General features: G+C 44.3%; 1 protein-coding gene across 2 annotated transcripts in view; it reads right to left on the bottom strand.

The window, feature by feature from the left end:
• The window catches only part of srcap (Snf2-related CREBBP activator protein), a 38,749-nt gene extending 19,603 nt beyond the window's left edge, over positions 1 to 19,146 (bottom strand). For both annotated transcript variants that reach the window (XM_084079275.1, XM_084079276.1), the window contains exons 1-18: positions 19,057 to 19,146; positions 18,577 to 18,653; positions 14,713 to 17,894; positions 12,873 to 13,139; positions 11,426 to 11,611; positions 11,192 to 11,332; positions 9,449 to 9,641; positions 8,345 to 8,514; positions 8,052 to 8,139; positions 7,813 to 7,902; positions 7,221 to 7,388; positions 6,671 to 6,894; positions 5,641 to 5,818; positions 5,104 to 5,240; positions 4,170 to 4,339; positions 1,151 to 1,480; positions 540 to 726; positions 102 to 271 (exon numbers count right to left, since the gene is read on the bottom strand). In XM_084079275.1, coding sequence (XP_083935401.1) covers positions 102 to 271; positions 540 to 726; positions 1,151 to 1,480; positions 4,170 to 4,339; positions 5,104 to 5,240; positions 5,641 to 5,818; positions 6,671 to 6,894; positions 7,221 to 7,388; positions 7,813 to 7,902; positions 8,052 to 8,139; positions 8,345 to 8,514; positions 9,449 to 9,641; positions 11,192 to 11,332; positions 11,426 to 11,611; positions 12,873 to 13,139; positions 14,713 to 17,894; positions 18,577 to 18,653; positions 19,057 to 19,109 — 6,011 coding nt within the window. In that variant the 5' untranslated portion in view covers positions 19,110 to 19,146. The remainder of the gene's footprint in view (positions 1 to 101; positions 272 to 539; positions 727 to 1,150; positions 1,481 to 4,169; positions 4,340 to 5,103; positions 5,241 to 5,640; positions 5,819 to 6,670; positions 6,895 to 7,220; positions 7,389 to 7,812; positions 7,903 to 8,051; positions 8,140 to 8,344; positions 8,515 to 9,448; positions 9,642 to 11,191; positions 11,333 to 11,425; positions 11,612 to 12,872; positions 13,140 to 14,712; positions 17,895 to 18,576; positions 18,654 to 19,056) is intronic.
• Positions 19,147 to 20,131: the final 985 nt, after the last annotated feature.

The raw sequence follows: 20,131 nt of genomic DNA, 5'->3' as shown, positions 1-20,131 counted from the left end.
CTGTAAGCCACTTGAACTTGGTGTGCTTAGCAAAAGCCCTTTATGGATAAATAACGAGTTAAGAAGAATGAAAGCAAATGACGAGAGGCTCAAGTGCATACCTGTTAACTTTCATGCGGACTGGTTTGGGCCTCGGAAGGGGTTCAGGGGACGCCGCAATCTCCTGGATGAGCTGGCGACCAACCTTGTAGCGGGGCAGAAAGACGTCTGCCTGGTAGCGAGACACACAGCCCTCCAAAGACACCAAGTCAAACATGGACTGGTCACAGCGCTAAGGATACACAGATGAACAAACAATGTCAGACTGTCAATAAGGTCAAACTCAAAATGAGCTAATTCCATTGTATAATAATTTACAAACCTTTTGAAACAAACCTTTTAGTGTACACATTTCACATTCCTTAAACATTAACACTGGCATCCATATTTTGGGAAACTTTCAAAACAAGCTCACAACACGTTGCTTGCAATGCGTTGCAGTATAGTGAGCTTATAGATTTCCTATTTTTGCCTATTATGACATGCCCATAATTGCTGACCTTGAAGGGATGGACCTCCAGAGCGTCTTGCACCAGGGAGGCTGTGCGGAACACGATGGGCTGGGTGATGAAGGGAGAGTGGATGGGACGGGGGTCAAATAGGTTGGGGTGGTTGCACACCTTGCGGAGCTGCATCAGGATGTTGATCACGGACATGAAGTGGCCACCGGCCAATGTTTCCCGTGTGCTGTAGATGAAAAAAAAAAAGGTGAGGGGAAGGAGAGCGAGAGAGATAATGATTAACCTATACACAGGATCTAATGTCAACCATCTCTTGTGGGCCAACATCCATGCAGCACTACCTGGACTGGATGTTGAAGTGAAGGGGTTTGGGTGACAGATCTTTATATTATTTCTCTAAAGTTAATTCTAACAAAAAATATAGTATTGTTCATTTTCAATAATATATATATTATTTTGTTATAGAAATAACATAGATAAAGATCTGTCACCCAAACAAAATACTTTTACCAAAGGTCTACCATGTGCAAGGAGACTGGAATGTTAATTTTAGAAATATTTTTTATTTTAAGTTAAAACCAGAGCATGACCATGCATGACATATGTACACGTTCAAATTCCCTCTGAGAGTGATTAGTTGAGCAACTCACGAGGCCTGTGCCATGAAGTCATCGTAGAGGAACCTCTGTCTCTTGGACAGGCGACAGCGCACCACATGCTCGTATTTCTTGGGCATCTGCTTCTCCACGTCGACTTTGATCCTGCGGAGCAGGAATGGTCGCAGCACCTTGTGCAGCCTCTTGACCAGGCCCTCGTTGTACTCCTGGCTGCCCTCGATCATGCCCGTCAGCGGGTTGGAGAACCACTCCTTGAACTCGCGGTGTGACTGGAAGACGTGGGGCATCAGGAAGTGCATCAGCGACCAGAGCTCCATCAGGCTGTTCTGGAGAGGCGTTCCTGTCAGCAGCAGCCGCCGGTGGCTGCGAGGAGAGGAGGGAATAATGTTCAAGCTATGTACATATGCATATGTATGCATAGGAAGCAGTTGTTTTTAGACAGTACACAGATGTTTCTGTCCATAACCTATATTATTCCTCACCTTTTAAATGCTCTGAGTGTTTCCCCCTCCTTTTAAATTAAGTTTACCTTATGTTTAACTTGTTACTTAAGAAAGTTTAAGATCATTTATTTCCACATATTATTGATCGTAGTGTATGTATGTTATGTTACCAATATGTTTCTCTGTTACAAGCTTCTCGAAAGTAATTGCTCCTAGTAGTAGTGAAATTAATAGTTGTTTGAAGTTGAATATTTGTACAAAACATGGCTACAACATAAAAGCCAATCCAAACCAGGAGCACTTAGTCATACATTGCATTGAACACTTCCATTTAATGTTCAATCCATACTGACTCCACTAGATAAAGCAGCAATACGTGACTCCCTCGATCCTTCTTTGCTTTTTTATACATGCAAGTATTTTTCTCTTTTTCTTTTACATTTCTTCATTCGTGTGTCACACAGTCTCTGCCACACCTTCGATCTATGGAGATCGCTGATGTCATCAGTATATTCCCATATATAGGCATTCCCCCTTTTATGCCCATATATTGAGCTGACTGATTTGTTTGCACCTGATGCCATGACAACACACTCCATATTTGGGTGTAGCTGCATTATGGCCGAGTCATAGTGACATGAGCGTGACGACGAGGTCCGTCCGCCCTTATGCCAATTTCAATATGGATAAGACTAGAGGTTCGGGACACGCTTTTTTCCTTTTTACTTCACACCCGAAATAGGAATGCCAGGTTGAGAGTAATCAGAGATCCCATGAAACGGTTAGCAGATTCAACATATTCTGCCAGACAGACAGTAGTAGGGTTAGAAGGAAAGGAGAAAGGATTGAGGACGTTAGTACAACCAAAAACACAGCTGAAGCAATAACATTAATTATGGGTGTTTCAGTTGGGTCTGTTTGCCAGCATGGTCAGCTCCTGTAAAGTCCACTTCATGCTGGCACACAGAAACATCTAAATGAACCCACATTCCCACAATTAACATTACCACCTTCATCCTGTGTTTACCTGTCAAAATGGCTGCTGTGAAAAGGGTCCACAGACAGAACTGAGGGGAATAAAGAAAATCAAGAAAAACATTTAATTGGATGCAAAATTAGAATATTCCCCCGTGTGCAGGATGAGTCATCAGCATTTTTTTTATCCTCTTCCAGGAAATGGAAAAGCTAATTTGATTTTATGGGGCCTGCCAGTTTTGTACAATATACAGTCTATCTTTTATGCACAGAACACTGATTGCCAGTGCCATTGTCATTTTCTAGATGGCATTAGAAGGATAAATGTATTAAATGTTTCTAAACAGAAGCACTACTTCTGCTCCTTGTGCAGTCAAACTCTCACTTGTTGGCTCTCTTTACTGCAGAAAAGCTTCCTCTCTCTCAGTTGTTCATCTGTCCCTGAAACTTTGACTTAAAGTAATACTAGGTAACTTTTTCAAAAAAACTTGTCAGTGGCAAATGTTTCACAACACCCACTCCATGAATTTCACCCCCGAAAGCCTTTTCTATTATAATTTCTATTGAAAAGGTGGCTCGGTGAGCCTTTCCCGCGAAAATGGCGTCATCCAGCCGGAAAACGGAAACGGAAATGCACCGGTTTCCTGTTTGGCCAGGAACTACCGTACCGGTTTCCTGTTTGGCCAGGAACTACCGCGCTAATAACAAAAAGGAATCTCACGCCGTTTTTAAGAGATTGTAGGATTTGAAGATCGAAAAACAACAGAAAAAGAAAACACAGCTCACGGTAACTAAAGCTCCACTGGCTAAGAGAAACGACCCACAGATAGTATAAAACAATTAAAAGAACGCTTTTCGAAACGCTTCCGTATTCCGGTGAAAACAAACGGAGGAATAAACGAACGGGCTGCAGTGACGGTAATGACCAGCAGAGGCTGCTAAAAATCGTTATTTGTGGACCTGCATTGTATTACTTAAAAAATAAAACACTTATTTAGTTTGTTTCATGACATGATTCCTCAATGACAAAATTACCATTATGATCTATGCTTCGCTGCTACCTCTGGTGATATTCAGGCATCCGATTGAGTTGCCAACGGAGTTGGTAAAGCACACGCTATTGCGCTGTTCAACAGTCTGAGCCTCGCCAACAGTGCCTAAACTCGTATCTTAACTGAACCAGTTACAAGCTAAGCAAATAAAATGGCATATATATGAAGTAGCTATTGTGAATAACAAGACCTTGCTTCAAAGGGTAAATAATATGTTCTGTATTCACTGGAAGATATTTCCTATGATTTTCAACAGGCTGCTTAATCTCCAGTACCTATGACAGAGACGGGGTGGTCCTTGCCGTGTGGATTTTCAAAAATTAGCTCACACAATAGACAGCACAGACTCAAAATGAAACTTCCTCTATTACCGCCTATAGTAGTTTGAATAGTGAATAGTTTGAATACAGGATGGAAATCGGAGGCGGTATGGATTGGACGGATGGTTGCAATGCTGATGCGCCAGTTCGGGTGTGAATTCGTTGTAAGCATGGAGTTTAACTTGTTGCCTTTGGGAAACAGACTCATTCTTTTGCCCTTGATGCATGTTTACCGAAGATCTAATCTTCATGCTCTACAGACCTGTTGAAGTTGAGCAGGCTCTGCCAGCGCTGGGACTTAAAATTCTTGATGTTTTGGGCCTCATCTAGGATCAGGTACCGCCATGATTTGCGTCGGAATGCCTGGTGGTCCTGGAGCACCAGCTTGTAGGAGGTGATGCACACATGGAACGCATTGGGCTTGGTCCAACCCTAAATGGGAAGAATTAGATCTGCTTCAGTACTTGTGAATAATATATAGAATTTTGGAGTATGGTACTACTTTTCACCAAACTGTAATGATACCTCAAGAAACAAGCCCTGCTATGAATCTTTTTCAGGTTCCACGTGTGTGTGTGTGTGTGTGTGTGTGTGTGTGTGTGTGCTGCATGTGTGTGTGTGTGTGTGTGTGTGTGTGTGTGTGTGTGTGTGTGTGTGTGTGTGTGTGTGTTGCATGTGTGTTGCATGTGTGTGTGTGTGTGTGTGTGTGTGTGTGTTGCATGTGTGTTGCATGTGTGTTGCATGTGTGTGTGTGTGTGTGTGTGTGTGTGTGTGTGTGTGTGTGTGTGTGTGTGTGTGTGTGTGTGTGTGTGTGTGTGTGTGTGTGTGTGTGTGTGTGTGTGGGGGGGGTGGGGGGTTACGGTCTGTTTTCAAACCAGGCATGTTGTGTGTAGAAATGGAATCACTGTTCCCATGTGACAAGGGAAGAGAAATAAACCACATTAACACTGGCTTCCCCATTTTGGGCATTTCATTATAGCTGAAGATTTTATGACAATTTCAGACGTGTTTTGAGCTTGTAGATCTACTAGCTTCTAATAACCAAAATATAAAATAGGGCTTATGTGTTTATGACATTAGCTCATATCAGAGATTCACTCAGTCATCCATCTTTAGAATATAAATATACCAACTATGGAAAACCTTTTGTTATATTTCCACTGGTATAAAACAACCCATTCCAAATCAACACAAACCTGTCTCTTCAACTTCCTCTCCTTCTGGCTGCCATAGTAGGTGAGAATCTTAAAGCCGGGACACCAACGCTTCAACTCCATTTCCCAATTCAACATTACACTTGTGGGGACGATGATGAGGTGGGGGCCCCAGTTACCTGAATACAACACAAGATAAGAAAGCAAAAGGGAGGGGAAAATGGTAATTTTCACCTACTTTGTCAATTAAATTAAATAGCTACTTGCCTCAGACAGGTTTATGAACAACCAGACCAGGAACAAGCATAACAGGCTCAGAAAACGCTTTTAATTATGAAGTTTCATGGAACTGCAATTTGTTGTGATAACTCATGACTCATCGCGGACATACATAGAAATGTAAATGCTGGTGACAGTACTAGTAGCTAATTATACATAGTATTAATATAAATTGATCTTCAATAAAAAGAGGGATAACTACTATTGACCAATATACAAAATGTACAGTTTACATGTTATCTTTACTTGTTAGTATATCAGTAAAATGCACTGAAAGCATGTGACTAGTTCATTTCATACCTTTCTCGCAGGCAAGGTGAGCCAGCAGAGCGATGGTCTGGATGGTCTTACCCAGTCCCATCTCGTCGGCCAGTATGCCGTTGAGTTTCTTCTCATACATGGTGACTAGCCAGTCCATACCAATATGCTGGTAATCTCTCAATGTACCATGAAGCAGAAAGGGGATGGGGGTCTTCACCTGTGATCACATGAATCACATTACATTTCCTTATTGAATAGAGTAGGAGAACCTAATGACACATTTGTACTATACTTGAACCATGTTACTCACCGAAAATCTGTTATCAGAGAGCGACATGGTTTATTTATTTATTACATTTTCTACCCAATATCGTCATTGTCAATTCCCCCTGTTTGTGTAGTCCCTGTTGCTGCCAACACCTACTTGTTGGTCTTGGGAAGGGTGTAGACAACCATGCGTCTCCCCCATTTACCATTTACACATGGTGTAGCCAGCCGCTTCTTTTCATTTGACAGTGAGGAGTTTCACCAGGAGGGCATAACATGTGTGGAAGAACACGCTATCCCTCCCAGTTCCACTACCTGCCAGTCAACAGACTGGACAATTATGTTCAGTGGAGCACCCGGCCAGGCCAGAGGCACCATGAGGAATCAAACCCCAGTTCTTAACTTTACCCACGTGCCAGCAAGATGGTGGAGAGCGATGTGGCTGCACGTCAAAGTATGAACTGGGCTTAAATCTTCACATGACAGAGAGCACTGAGCAGACACTCAAACATACGATTTCAGCAACAGGAGACCCCAGTTGTTAGATGTGATTTAGGGCAGAACTGCAGGAAATGAGATTTAGGGCAGAACTGCAGGAAATGAGAAATGAAACAAAAAAATAAATTAGGACCTGCTTGTCTTAACAAACAGCCCTGACTCAAAATGGGCCACGGGCCATCTCCTGCTGGTTCTTGCTCATAATAATGAACCGCAATTTCACCATTAATTGACGCATAGCTGCCAAGTCATGTATAACAAAAGCCTCCCTGTTCAGTTCATCCGTTACAGTGCTGAGACCAACCTTGGTGGTGGCCAGAGTGTAGCCTTTAGGCTGCAGACTCTCAGCAGTGGCAGCGATGTGGCTTATCTCCTTTTTGGGCCGTGGGCCGGATGAGGGAGGGCTGTTGTCTCCCTCCTTCAGCAGGACCTCCATGCCCTCATCTCCACAGTCATCCTCCTCCTCGCCCACGCTGTCCTCTTCATCCTTCTCGCTGTCGTCATCTTCCTCGCTGTCTTCTGGTGAATCTGAGAATTCAAGGGGGCGGTGGGTGAAAATGTGGACTCAATGTAGCGGCTTAACACATTGATTGCCAAGATCTACTGGTAGAACTGTCGTATGTGTTTAAAAAAAAAGTCAGACAATTTATTTGAATGAAAAATTACAAAATAAAAAAACACGCAAATCGCTGGCACAGGGGTGAGTACATTATGAATAAACTCTGGCAGTCAAACATGAGTCCAAGCGTCTATTCATAATAGGCGAACATTTGGTGAAAATAGCAAATCTACAAGCTCACAAGGCATCAGACAAGTCTTCAAACCAGATAAACCAATTACTTTTGTTTAATTACCTGAGGAGGAGGTGTTGTTTTCCACATCACTCTCGTCTTCCTCTGTTTCCACCTCTTCGTCTCCAGACACCTCAGACTCTGAACTGGCTTTGGAGGCGGAGGCCTCCTCAAAGTCGGAGGCATATGCTCCTTTGTATTTCTCCAGCAGCTCCTCCATGCTCATGTCACCTGAGAGAAAGTAACATGGCAGGGCTTTAGTGTGTCCTTGTCATAACATGTGCGGAAGAACACACCATCCCTCCCAGTTCCACTACACAGGGGGCAAATAAATGCATACTGCTGCTCAGTGACTGGTGTTTCAGCGAGGACAGCCCCCCCCCCAATAGTCAATACCAATGACTGCACATGGATAATATTACTGAAAAAGTAGGACCCCTGAATACAAAAATAAATATATTACCGGGGTCTACTTTGACCTTCAAACATGACTTTCAGAAACAAAATTCCCCAGGGATATATATATTGCAAGCAAATTATATTTTCCCCCATCTCTCTATCGCTGATTGAGTTCTGCCCTGACGTCACACATACACAACATACTGTATACAACACAACAATCTGCAAGTTGACACTATGATGGCTGATATACTACCTTCTCTGTTCAAATCATTGAGCTCTTCTGCGTGGTCTACATTCCCCTCCACCTTCTCCTGGGCATCAATTGTGTCTTCCTCATCCTCGGCTGAAAACAAAAAGGAGAAAAGCGAATTAAGCAGTTAGTTCTGGATATTTCACAAACACCCCCTACTCACAAAGACATGATTAAAATTTACAGAATGTCTGCTTCAAGAAAACTTAGACCATCTCAACATTTGTTGAGATCACACTTACCATCCTCTTCATTGGCAGTGAACTCCCCATCTTCCTCCTCCACTGTGGATGAACTTCCTTCAGAACATTCTCCCTCTGAGCCGGAGTCCTGAGGAACAACCAGCGTGAGGCATTCATCTAAGGTTTTAGATATATTTATCATTGTACGGCCTTGCATTAAAAGCCACATGAGCAAGTGCGAGATAATAAATACGGTTTGGAGGATTGAAGTGTATATACACTATTTTATATATATATATATATATATATATATATATATATATATATATACACAAAGCTGTTATTGTCGGTACCTGGGGGCGTTTGAGGGTGCTGAGCAGCTGGTCCAGGGACAACATGCTCTCCTCCTTCAGCAGCTCAATCTCCCTCCTGTGGCTCTCGGCGTCATTGCCCTGCTGCTGCTCCTCCTTATCGATGGTCTCCTCATCATCCTCCTCTTCACATGGAGGCTCAAAGTCTCGGTCTGTGTAAACGGAGCGAGGAAAGGGTTGGCGTTGAAAAATGAGAGGAGACGGGAGGACTTCAAGTTAGTCGAGTTTCGGCCGTACATTTTGCTGAAAGCCAATAAAAAGCCCTTTCCCCGTTGGCCTTGGTAAGGCATTTAGCTGACATAGTGCATTTTCTGTGAAATAATTCTAAGACTGGTTGGACTTCAGTGACACTGTTCCATCATAAACGACTAAGCATAATGGCATTGCACTCCAATACTAGCAGGGATCTTGCCAGATAATAAATCGAGGCCAGGCCTGCACTGTTGGACACAGGGAGTGCACAGCTGCCAAGTTCTTCCTTCATCTCTGGCTGACCTAGCCGCTGTGTCAAGGGAACCGTTTACCTCCATGCCAATTCTGAACTGATGCCAGTTGGTAGTGTCAGGGCTAGCGGGCTAACCCCACAGGTTAGGCCAGTCTCAGACCCAAAGGTGGCTAAAGAGTGTTGAGTTTGACTGACTAGCCATTAAAATAGAGCCAAGATGCTGTAGGGCTGAGTCATCATTTGAAAAGGTTTCAATGTTGGTGCTGATACGAAACAATGTTGGTATCTGCTCTTTTGGGAAATTCAAAAATATACATACTAGCCGCCATGTGAAATGCAGTGTTTTAGAGAGTCCCATTAATCAATTTTGTTTCCTTTCCTTCGGTTTAACACAAAGCAAGGTAAGATATACGTACGTTCCCATTACAGCGGACCTGGAATCAGGAGTAGGAGTTAGAAAAACTAAAGTAATATCAGTAAAACATTCACCTCTATAAAAGTTTAAGAGAACGCCAGTAATGTGACATGTCCCTGTGTGAAACACAGATTGAGGACAGCCATCTTGATAAAAAACAACAAAGAGACAGGGAAGTCTCTTTTTGAATCCTTAGACAGGATTTATAGACAGCCAAAAGACTCACCATCCTCATCAACAGCAGATGGGACAGATTTTTGGGGTGGCAAAGCCTCGGTTTCCGTGCCTGTTGTGGGTGCGAGGGACTGGCTGAGGAGGTCAGAGTATTTCTCTGACTGGCCTACGATGAAGTCCAGATGGAGATCCATGGCCTTCTTCCTTTTCTCCTCCAGCCTGGACTGTTGCTTGTACTGCACCACCTGTGTGGAGGACGGAAGAAAGGTCAGCATTAACCCTAGCCTCACCAACGACATCACATTAACGGCTGTGCTCCACGGATGTTGTGTTGTGTCAGCGTACTGTACGTTCCCTTTGTAATCAATAAAAAGTGCTCCACTGCCGACGTTGCTTTGGATGGCTGCGTTCAACGTCAACAACATTCTGGTAAAACATTTTAACACAAATGAAGCTGTAGCTACGTGAGATTCTTCTGATTCTCACCGAAAAGCACTCTGAACGTTCCTTGTGGAGTAGGTCCAATGTCAAATTGACAACGTTGATGACTGTTACGCAGCGCAACACAATCCTCTTGGTGGAGCTTCGTCGTAAAGGAAACTGACAATCTCCAAGCGCTTCGCATTTCTTTTGACTCACTGTAATTTTTCATGTGCAAGCACATGAACAGCCAGTTGAAAAGGAATGACTTAATAGTATAGCATTTTTTAAGGTGTAGCTTAGATTAGATTATTAGATATTATTATTCATCAGATATCAGAATTATATTGGGTTTAGTACCAAAGAAGTTTTACTCTGGGAAGGTGAAATCAGACTTCTCCATTCATTGCACTGACCTAAGTTTATATATTTGTAGGCCAAAGACATTTTGTAATGGTCAAGGTTTCTTTATACCTGCCCTATAATCTGTGTGTGTGTGTGTGTGTGTGTGTGTGTGTGTGTGTGTGTGTGTGTGTGTGTGTGTGTGTGTGTGTGTATATATAGATATATATTTAAAAAATATACACACACACACACACACACACTCTAGGTGTGCCCTTGGCACCAAAAAGGTTGGGAAACTGATCTAAACGAGCTGTCATAATAACATTGGTATCTCAACAGACACATGCACCCTGCAAGGAGAAGCGCAGATGTAGCTTGTTGTCTATAATTACTAAAGAGACTGTGTTTTGTTTCGCTTATGAGCCATTGATCATGGAATCGGTGAATAATTCCAACTCAAACGCTAATAAAAAGCAGAATAAATACTGATTTTCAATCTCTCTCCAAACACCTTGTGAAGAGGGGAGGCTCTTCTCTTCTCAATAATAGAATCGTCAGCAACACGTCCACTCGTTAAATGTAAATTCACCGGACAATAACCGCATCCATTCACACAGAGCAGTTTGAGACAAATCGGACATTACCCAGACTTAAGTCAAGGGTCCTGCCAGCATAAAGTCTGTTGCATGTCCGATCCTACTGAGCCGGAATGTTGAGATCTAACTTCTTACATACGAGAATGCAACATTAAAGTCTGGAGAACTTCAAAAACACAGTGCATGTATGAAAGTGACTATAATGAGTTGTGTTTGTTGGAATGTGTATATATTTCTTGTTTTACAGCAAATACATTATCTAAAACTATTTGATACAAAAATAATTAACTCATATGATAGGTCTATGAGGTACATATACTACACCATCTACGTTTGGAGTCCACTATTTTGTTTCCCCGTGCAAATGCCTTAAAAATCTTTATAAATGCATACGATTCGTTTGAGATTTAGTGAGATCAGCAAATTGTTTGTACCTTCTCAACGCTGCTCCAGAAAGCACGCACTTCCTTTGCGATGGAAGAAGCAACTCTCCTGATTTTAGCATGTTCATCCCTCTTAGCTTTTTCCTCCCTCTGTCTCAGGTCTTCGTGGTGTCTCATCACCATCCGCACCACCTGTAAACACATAACAGTTATTTGCTGTGTGCACTATTTGCTTACAAGGCGAACATCCTAAACAAAATTTCGGTCGCAAGTGCTTTGTTGTACCTTTCTGGCCACCCCTCTTTTCCAGCGCCTCTCCTGGGCAAAGTCGGCAGACAGCCATTGCATCTCCTCACAGAGGTAGTCCCAGTGAACTTTGGGTCGCACTGGCTCTGTCAGCCGGGTCAGGCGCTTCATGGACCAGAAGCCTTCCCTCTTCAACGACTGGATACGGTGTTCAGTGTCTGCTTCCTGTCACAGAAAATGGGAGAAAATGTAGATGTGTCTCACTCTTTCATATTCTGTGGAAAGCCAATCTGGTGCAAGCTGTCTGTCTAGCGTATGTGATCTACAATATGCCAATTTGACCCTCCCTTCGTCTGCAGGCAGCTATTGCCTCACATTTGATAATCTGTAGATATAAAAAATATATTTGGCAAATCTCTTAGTTACACCAACATTGTTGTGGTGAAATATTGTCATTGTTGAAGTTTGTAAAGATCAATACTAGGGGTGTGCCGATACACTAATTTCACCAAACGATACGATACGATATTTGGCTCACAACTTCGATAGGATATCGATACGCACTTTTTTTATTATGAAAATATATGGGGGAGAAAAAAAGCAAATGCAAACAAATAATTCTGTTTTTGCATTATTTAGACATGCAAACTTGTAGCTTTTCAGCTACAATAGCCGTTTTGAATCCAAATAGGGCAATAGTGTGACACCTGACCCGAAAAAAAAAAACATGTTGTCACCCTTTTCACCTCGGGGCTGTTTGCATGCCTGATTATTATGATTGTTAAAAAAAATAAAAAAATTCTCTCAAAACGATATTTTTTTCCCCCAAAACGATACATATCGTCACGAAAACGTATCGCGATATATCGTGGGACGATATATCGGCACACCCCTAATCAATACATCTGTCTATTCCACGCAGCTCGTACAGTGACGCAAACTCAAACAGAGAGACGGAGAGAGAGAAAACAAACATAACAACATACCACATGCACCTATGATGCACATGCGTTCACATGCACCAGATGGACACAGTGAGACTGCGCACCTATGAGGCGCATGTGCACACGCACAAAGAGACCTGCTGTTCAGTTAAAACCCACCTCTGATTAATAACAACTTACTAAAGGTAAGATCTGTGTGCACCTGCACACAGATCCTACACTGACACAGACTGATGCACGCTAAGACAGAGAAAGAGATGGAGAGCTGGAGAGAGAGAACACAAACATACTAAACGTGACAACATACCCTGTGCACTTATGCGCACGCACAGGAAGACACAGACGGGGAGAGGGAGAGAGACGCAGTTTAACATTACTACGTCAGAAGGTGTAAGTATTACTGTTAGTTAGGGCATGCCTCCTTCTGGCGCAGATTTGTGAACTTTCTATCTTGAATTTTACACTTTAAGCACCATCCGTGTCCCTGTCATTTTCTGAAGAAGAAAGTTGAGTCAGTGCCCTTTGTCTTAAAACCCACTCACATGTTTAGCCAGCTCTGCCATATCGGTGTGTCTCTCCCCGCGGGGTCGTTGGGGAGTCGACTGGTCTATCGGGGAGGGTGATGACAAATTGCTACCCGTTCCCATGGAGTAGGGAGAGAGGAACTTGCCATGTGGACCTCGGAGAGGGGATGTTTTCAGCGAGGCGGACCAGTCACTGGTGGATGATGGGTAGGGGGAAGGAGACGAAGTGGACGGCGAGACAGGAGATGAACTCACCGTGACCCTGTCTGCTATCCACTGTCGTACCTGAAGGCAAAGGGAGAAGAACCAAGAGTAAATTTTACATGTACTGTATACATGTTCAATGTATATTATTATGATGATATACCATAATGTGACTGTGATGAGATTTTTAAAAAATGGTGGGCGGGCAGACATGCATGGTTAGAGGAAAGCCAAATGGTAAAAGCAGTAGCTGGAACATGCTGCAGCGCAACATCATTCTGACATCTATCAATCTCCTGTGTCTAGCTGTTTAAAACTGCTATGGCATGCAGAGCCTCAATCCTTATCAGATGTCATACAGAGTCAGACAGTAAGTCAGTGCCCCACGCGTCATACAGAGTGAGAGTGCCAAATTAAGATGTGTCCGTGAATATTAGCCTATCTGGGTGTCTCACAGCCACCACTTACCTTTAGCAACAGTGCCTTTCTGTCTGTGCTGTCCTTTCCATGCTGGAAAACACATATGGCTTAGCATGCGGCCAATTTAAATAAAAATAAGTAACACTAAATAATAAAAAAAGACACTTTTTATCTGTGGTATTTGTAAGAGCACTACTGTACATGCAAAAATAAAAGGTACCATTTGGAAATATGCCTGGGAATACCTTACACTAAATATTGAAACCAAAACATGCCAGCATGACAAAGAAAATGCCCAATAAAAGGGAGTGTGAAATATATTTGTGTCATGCCTAAGGTTTTGCTTTATTGCGTTTGTTTTCAACCAACAAATAACTAATCTGAATGATTTTGACTTTCTGGTCCATCATTTTTTCTTTTTCAAAATAATTTCTCAGAACTGTATCAAGAGGGAAACCTATCTGTCATAGGTTACTATACAGAAATATACAGGAAACTCCATTAACACAGACAGTCATTTCCAAAAGAAATGAAAAATAATTAAAGAAAAAATAAATTAAAGAAACACACACACACACACACACACACACCTTTTCCTCAGCCTGCCTCGTCAGAGCAGACAAACTAGTATAGCCATTACTTGCCTCTAGTTCTGTGAGGATTATGGGAAATGTAATTTATCATTGAGATTTAAAACAAATAATAATAATGATATTAGATCAAACAGACTGCTAAGTTACAGAAACTAATGACCTGGATGGTGTCAGAATAGAAACACAGCCCAATGACCAGGATCAGTATATTCCATGCCAGAAACTATAAATAACTCTCGTCACCTCCACTGCTTCAGTCTTTCTTGCATCTGATAAAACAACAGCTGCTTTATAGGCACCTGAAGGAGATGACCTGTTAACTACTGTTATAACCCTAAAGCCATCAGGTGCTACACAGTCAAATCCTTGTGTATCCTCTGGTCAACTTTGCATTATCTGATGATGATGCTTGACATCCATACTCAAACTCATACCTATAGCATGCATTGGTAATGAAAACTAAGAACCATCAAATGTGTTCTTGCCTGTTTGGGACCCACCATATGCAATCTCCTCTGGGATCAAAGACTGCCCAAACCTTCTCCTATATCTATCCTATTCTGTAGCCATCTCAGCGTTGTTGCACTCTTGACTAAATAAAAACAGTGGATTGACCATATGCACTCAAGAGCTTGAAATACCTTCTCTGCGGGGCTGGGGGTGACCATGCCAGATTCGTTTGTGTCATCATGATTATCCTCTTCATCGCTGGCCTCCTCTGGACTGCTGTCCGGCCCCGGGTCAGCCTCCCTGTGCTCTGCTGCTCCTGGTGACCGGCCCTGCTCCATCTCCTCACTCTCCTCCTCTTCTTCTTCCTCCTCCTCCTCCACCTCCTCCTCCACATGCTGACAAAGGGAGTCAGCCTGGCTGACAACAGCTGTGGTAGTAGCAGAAGCTGGGGATGTGTCTGTTACTTCTACTGATGGAGCGGACACATCAGAGGGCTGTGTTCTACTAGGAGGGGTGCTAGCTTTAGGGGTGACAACAATTTGTGGCACGGGGCCCGCTTTCACTGTATATATTTTAGTCACAATTAAGGCCTCTTTGTCAGATTCGCTTTGTGAAGGTGTGGAGGGATCTGGTACAGGCTGAGCGGGCAGGGGTGGGGTGTTCGTAGTAGCAATACTAGGCTGCAGTGCCTTGGTCGGAGGAGTGGGTGCAGAAGTTGTACTGACAGAACTCTGCAGCCGATCTTTCTGGCTGCCAACAGCCACAGATTCGGCAGCCGAGACAGTTTGGGGAAGGCACTCGACGGCCACCGTGCCAGAGCCAGAGCTATGGGCATTGGTCAGCGTGACGGCCACATTCTGCTGCTTGGACACCTGTGCCAAAAGAGAGGGTGGCGTTTTGAGTAGAGGAGAGCATCCTGGTTTGAGAAGGAGGTACTTTGGATTTATAACACCAGAGGGAGTGGAACGCAAGTCCTCTGGTTTGGTCTCTCTGATCAAAGCAACATTCTGAATATTCTGTGATGGAGTCTCTGTCAAAGTAGGGTTTTCTTTGGTCCCTTCGGGTGAAGAAACATGGGGCTCAGGCTTTGTGGCACTAACAACAGTGACACTTAGAGTTTGCTGCTGCCCTGCCTGGAAAGCAGGTAGAGAAACAGGAAGGGACGAGTCCGCCACTGTCTCCTCCTGTGCGACTACTTCCATCGTGGGAACGAGAGATGACACATCAACTGTTACTTCCGCTTCCCGTTTCTCAGGCAGCATTTGAATGGCAGCAGAAACGCTGTGCATTGCCTGATCTGAGAGTGCTATATTTGACTGCAAACCAGGTGCCACCGTTTGAGCACTGTTGTCAGTCTCTTGGAAAGAGGGTGAATTTGATGTAAGGACAGCAGCTTGAACTACACAAACCTGTCCCGAGTCCATCACGTCAACTTGGTTTGCATCTAATACTAAGTGCTGTCCTACAGTGACTACCGTTTGTGTGGACAGGCTGTGGGAAACATTAGGACAAACCTCCGTTTCAATTGTGTCGCCTGATGAGGGGAAGTCCACGTACTCCTCTGAGTGGTCCAGCAGCGCGTTGAATAGGTTCACTTCATAGCCCGGGGAGTGAGGCATCTGTGCGCCACTACCCACGCAGATGGTTTCTTCGGCCACCTCCTCCACCAAATGGCAAATCTCGTACACCTCCATGGGTTGGGAGTCTATCTCGATGTGCGACTGAAGGTTTTCGCCGTACATCTTTGGTTCTCCAGTAGAAAGCTCGGAGCTCAGCTCATCGACAACAGCCGCCTCACACACACTGCCGTCCTCCCGCTGTACAAGGTAACTTTGATTCACATGCACCTCAGACCATTCCCCGCTAATGTGAGCCTCCTCCCTGACAATCACAATACCTGGTGTTCCGGCCGAATGTACAAGCTCAGACATCAGTGGGGTCTCAATGGTGTGGACGTGGTCAGGAGGATTACATGTTTCAGCCTCAACAAACTGTACCACCTGCCTTGAGCCTACTAGTTCTGCCTCAAAGTGGGAGGGAGCACAAAGTGTTTCTGTGGAGCTCTCCTGTTGGAAAGAGTCGACCAAGGAAGTGGCCGCCGTGGCCTGTTCCTCCGCATCATTCCACTCCGAATGCTGATTCTTCTCTATGTTTTCACTCACAACCCTGTCAGCAGAGCTGCCGGAGTTGGAGCTTTCATTGTGGGAGGAGATGTAGACTCCAGAACTGGTGTCTGGTAGCTTTGGAGTCTCAAGTATTTCAGCTGTTGAGGGTTGCTCTTCTATGTGAGAGGTGTCAATGAGGTCTTTAATGTGCCCATGTCTCTCATTTGACACTGAAGGATCTTGAAGTAGGTTCCCTCCCACGTTTGTGGTGCTTTCTCCCAGCATCTCCTGGTCATCATTCGAGAACTGTTTGATAAGTCCGAGTTGTGTCGAGAGGTCAGTTTGTTTGCTAGGACTATTGTCTGACAGGGATACTGGGAGTGAAGGCTCTTCCAAATTTTGGTGCAATTGCTCCTTAGCATTAGACAGAGGTATATGACTGCCCTGATTGGCCTGAGCAAGAGGAGCCGTCCGGTATTGCTCCATGCCACTATCTTCTGTGTTGTCTTTGACTGTACTATCTGCGCTAGGGCAGGGGACAAGGGGAGGTGGCGTGGTGGGGCAGGATTGAAAGTGGGGCTGTGGGAGGATATTTCCGACTGTGTGCTCTCCTCCTTCAAGTTCCTGGTTTGCTCCAGTCTCTTGTTTATATTCCAATGTATGTCTGTCTGAAAGGGATTGTCCCTCCTCCACACCTGAGGCCGTGACAACCACCAATCCACCAGCCACTTCTGGCGCCTGAGCCTGATCTTGGACACAGTCAGTCTGCTTTGTCTGGCTTCTTCCTTTATCAGTTTGCGACCCGTAATGCAAATCTCGCTCTGTGCGGTCGGAGGAGGGAGAAGGTCTCCTTTGTGTCTCGGCAGAGAGACTGCAGTCCTTGACGAGGGACGACGATGGCAGTGGACCTCCACTTCGAACACCTTCGGCAGTAATCTCCACCGTGGGTCCCTCTTCCAGGGGGCGAACCTTAGCCTCACTATTGTTCGAGAGGATCTCTGGTGAGGCAGTTGGAGGGGTCTTCCTTGCACCGGCCAGTGCCAAGCTGGCACTCTCCTGCGGCGGCACGGTGGATGTGTTGGCGAGCCGTGGGACCAGGAGGGAGGCAGCTGCGACCGGCTGCGGGGCATGCTGAGGTGACAACCCAGCCACATTCTGTGCAGCCTGGGGGTCACCACCCAGCACATCCACAGCCGGAGGGGCGCACTGCTGCACCGCCTCCTCCCCAGAGCTTCCTCCCCCTGTGCTTCCCCGGCTACACACTGCACCTGGATGGGGTGATACAGGATGTTACTAAGATGTTGGGATAAAGCAGGCAACTTGTTCCAAGTTAACAAGGGACAGATGGGGGAATAGAAAAAAAAAACACTTGAGAGGGAATGCACAGAAGCTCTGTTGTATTTTCCTTTAAGACACTTTTACAAAACAGCAGTATCTTGACGCTAAAAGCCTACCATGCTATGTATTAAAGAATGCAAACAAAACAAACATTTAAAAAAATAAAAGCAAACTAATTTTGTCTATTTATGAATCAAACTACTTCATCATTTGTGATAGCTAGTGAGTCTTTTGATCAAATAATGCATTTGGGTTGAATATTTGCAACAGCTACACTACTTATAGGAGTTACTCATATTTAAATTAAGTATTAAACATGTAAAGACAAAGGAGGCAGGGTGTAACCAACAGCCTAAGTGAAACTAATCATTGAGACCATATAGCAGTAAAACTTTAGACAACTTTACACACTCAACTGTCAGCGGCTGCAGTGAGTAACAACTTCAGGCAACCCTGAAGCATCAGGCAAACCATGAAATATCACAACCCAAGTGCTTACATATAATTATAATGTTCTGCTATTGTCCTGCATTGTCTGAATCCACCACTTGGCTATCAGTACATTTTGGATTAGCATGCATGTTATCTTTTCAGAGAAAAACAACTTCTCACCTGTCTGTGGTGTGAGACACAGATCTTCTGTGCTTTCTACTTCCAGGATGCTGAGATTAGGGTCCCTTCCACATGTTCTGCGAAACAGACAGAGACACTACGGTTGGTGACACAATTCATGAAAAACGAATGAGCAACACACAACTCTCCACAATTCATTGAACCTGGACGCTAGTTGGGTAGCACCAATGAATGGTTTCATTGTTTAGGCAGAATAATTACGCTTGTATTACTTGGGTTGGGTAAATTCACGTAGTACAGCCAGATCAGTTCAAATGGGTGTCTGATGAGTATTAGTAAACAAAAATATTAGCTACTGTGTGGGACGGTACAGTATGTATCCTGTCACGTCACGCGAGGAGCACAGTGTCCAGGTGGCTAGCATATTAGCTGGCTAATGCTAGCATTGTGATTCTTTGTATAAAATGAGGTGAGCGCGTAGTTTTATTTTCGCTCAGCTTGAACGACCAGGCAACTGACCTTTTTAATCTTGTGTGAGGTAGACGCACAGTTTCCTGCACTACACTCTTCATGACTTTAGAATTCTGCAGCACGCTCTGTAAAGCTAAGAGCCGGTGGTACACCTAAACTGGTTACCTATCGGGATATGTAACGCCAGCGGTCACTGTTATGGAAAATCCATACTACTGCACAAGTGAAAAAACTAGATGACAGTGTCTGGGTTTTGTTCTTCATGTGCTACAGGGAACGTGACCTAATAACCGATATCGAAAGCTGTTTAAAAGCATTCACTCCTTGTGCTCTCTATTGTTTCGTCGGCAGCGACATCTGGCGTCGCAATAGTCGATAGTTAACCGATTTCGGCGTTACACCCGGCGACCAAGCGCGGGGGCCCCCCCAACTCATTCATTTCATGGACTCATCAATGGAAATGTTAGCCACCGTGGCTACTCTTAACCACATGATGTTGTGAATTACAGCGAAAAGCCTAATGGCATTTTTATTTTGGTGGCGACGCATTGGCGGCGGTACAAACTGTCTGCGACCGCCTTTCTATTCTTGTCTCGAGGTGACAATGACACCATGGAGCAGAGTCCTGTTAATGTATTACAGTAGACGTGGTTATGGTTCAAACGCTCAACACCGCTGGTTAAGGTAGTTGAGTTGACTAGACATTAGCTAACGTTAGCTGGTAGCTCGCTGCCTGGAAGTCAGAACAACTGAATGATTTTGCTAAGCAGCGAGCTCCAACAGTCACTTATGGTGTGGTGGGTGCATTGGTTGGTTGGGTGCGCAGGCGCCCCCATCCATCCATCCCACCCGCAGTTATGTAATGTAATGCTCTCCACAATGCTAGCGAGTCCAACACACTGAACAACTTACTGAAGACAGGGGACAAAAACGTCCCCAAAAGTCGCATTATTATAACCCGCTTCAACATGCACGGCTGATGGGAACAATTGCCCGTGACGTCACAGCGCGGGGTCAACTCACTAAAGCTACAATAAATAATAATAATTAAAAAAAGCCATGACATTATTCTGTTACACTTTAACAGCCAATGTTCCTTGTGAAACACGAAAGTGTACAAAAA

This window comes from Gymnoscopelus microlampas (assembly GCF_963454915.1).
Source record: "Gymnoscopelus microlampas genome assembly, chromosome: 14".
Lineage (NCBI taxonomy): Eukaryota > Metazoa > Chordata > Actinopteri > Myctophiformes > Myctophidae > Gymnoscopelus > Gymnoscopelus microlampas.
This window is presented reverse-complemented; position numbering and strand designations above follow the sequence as displayed.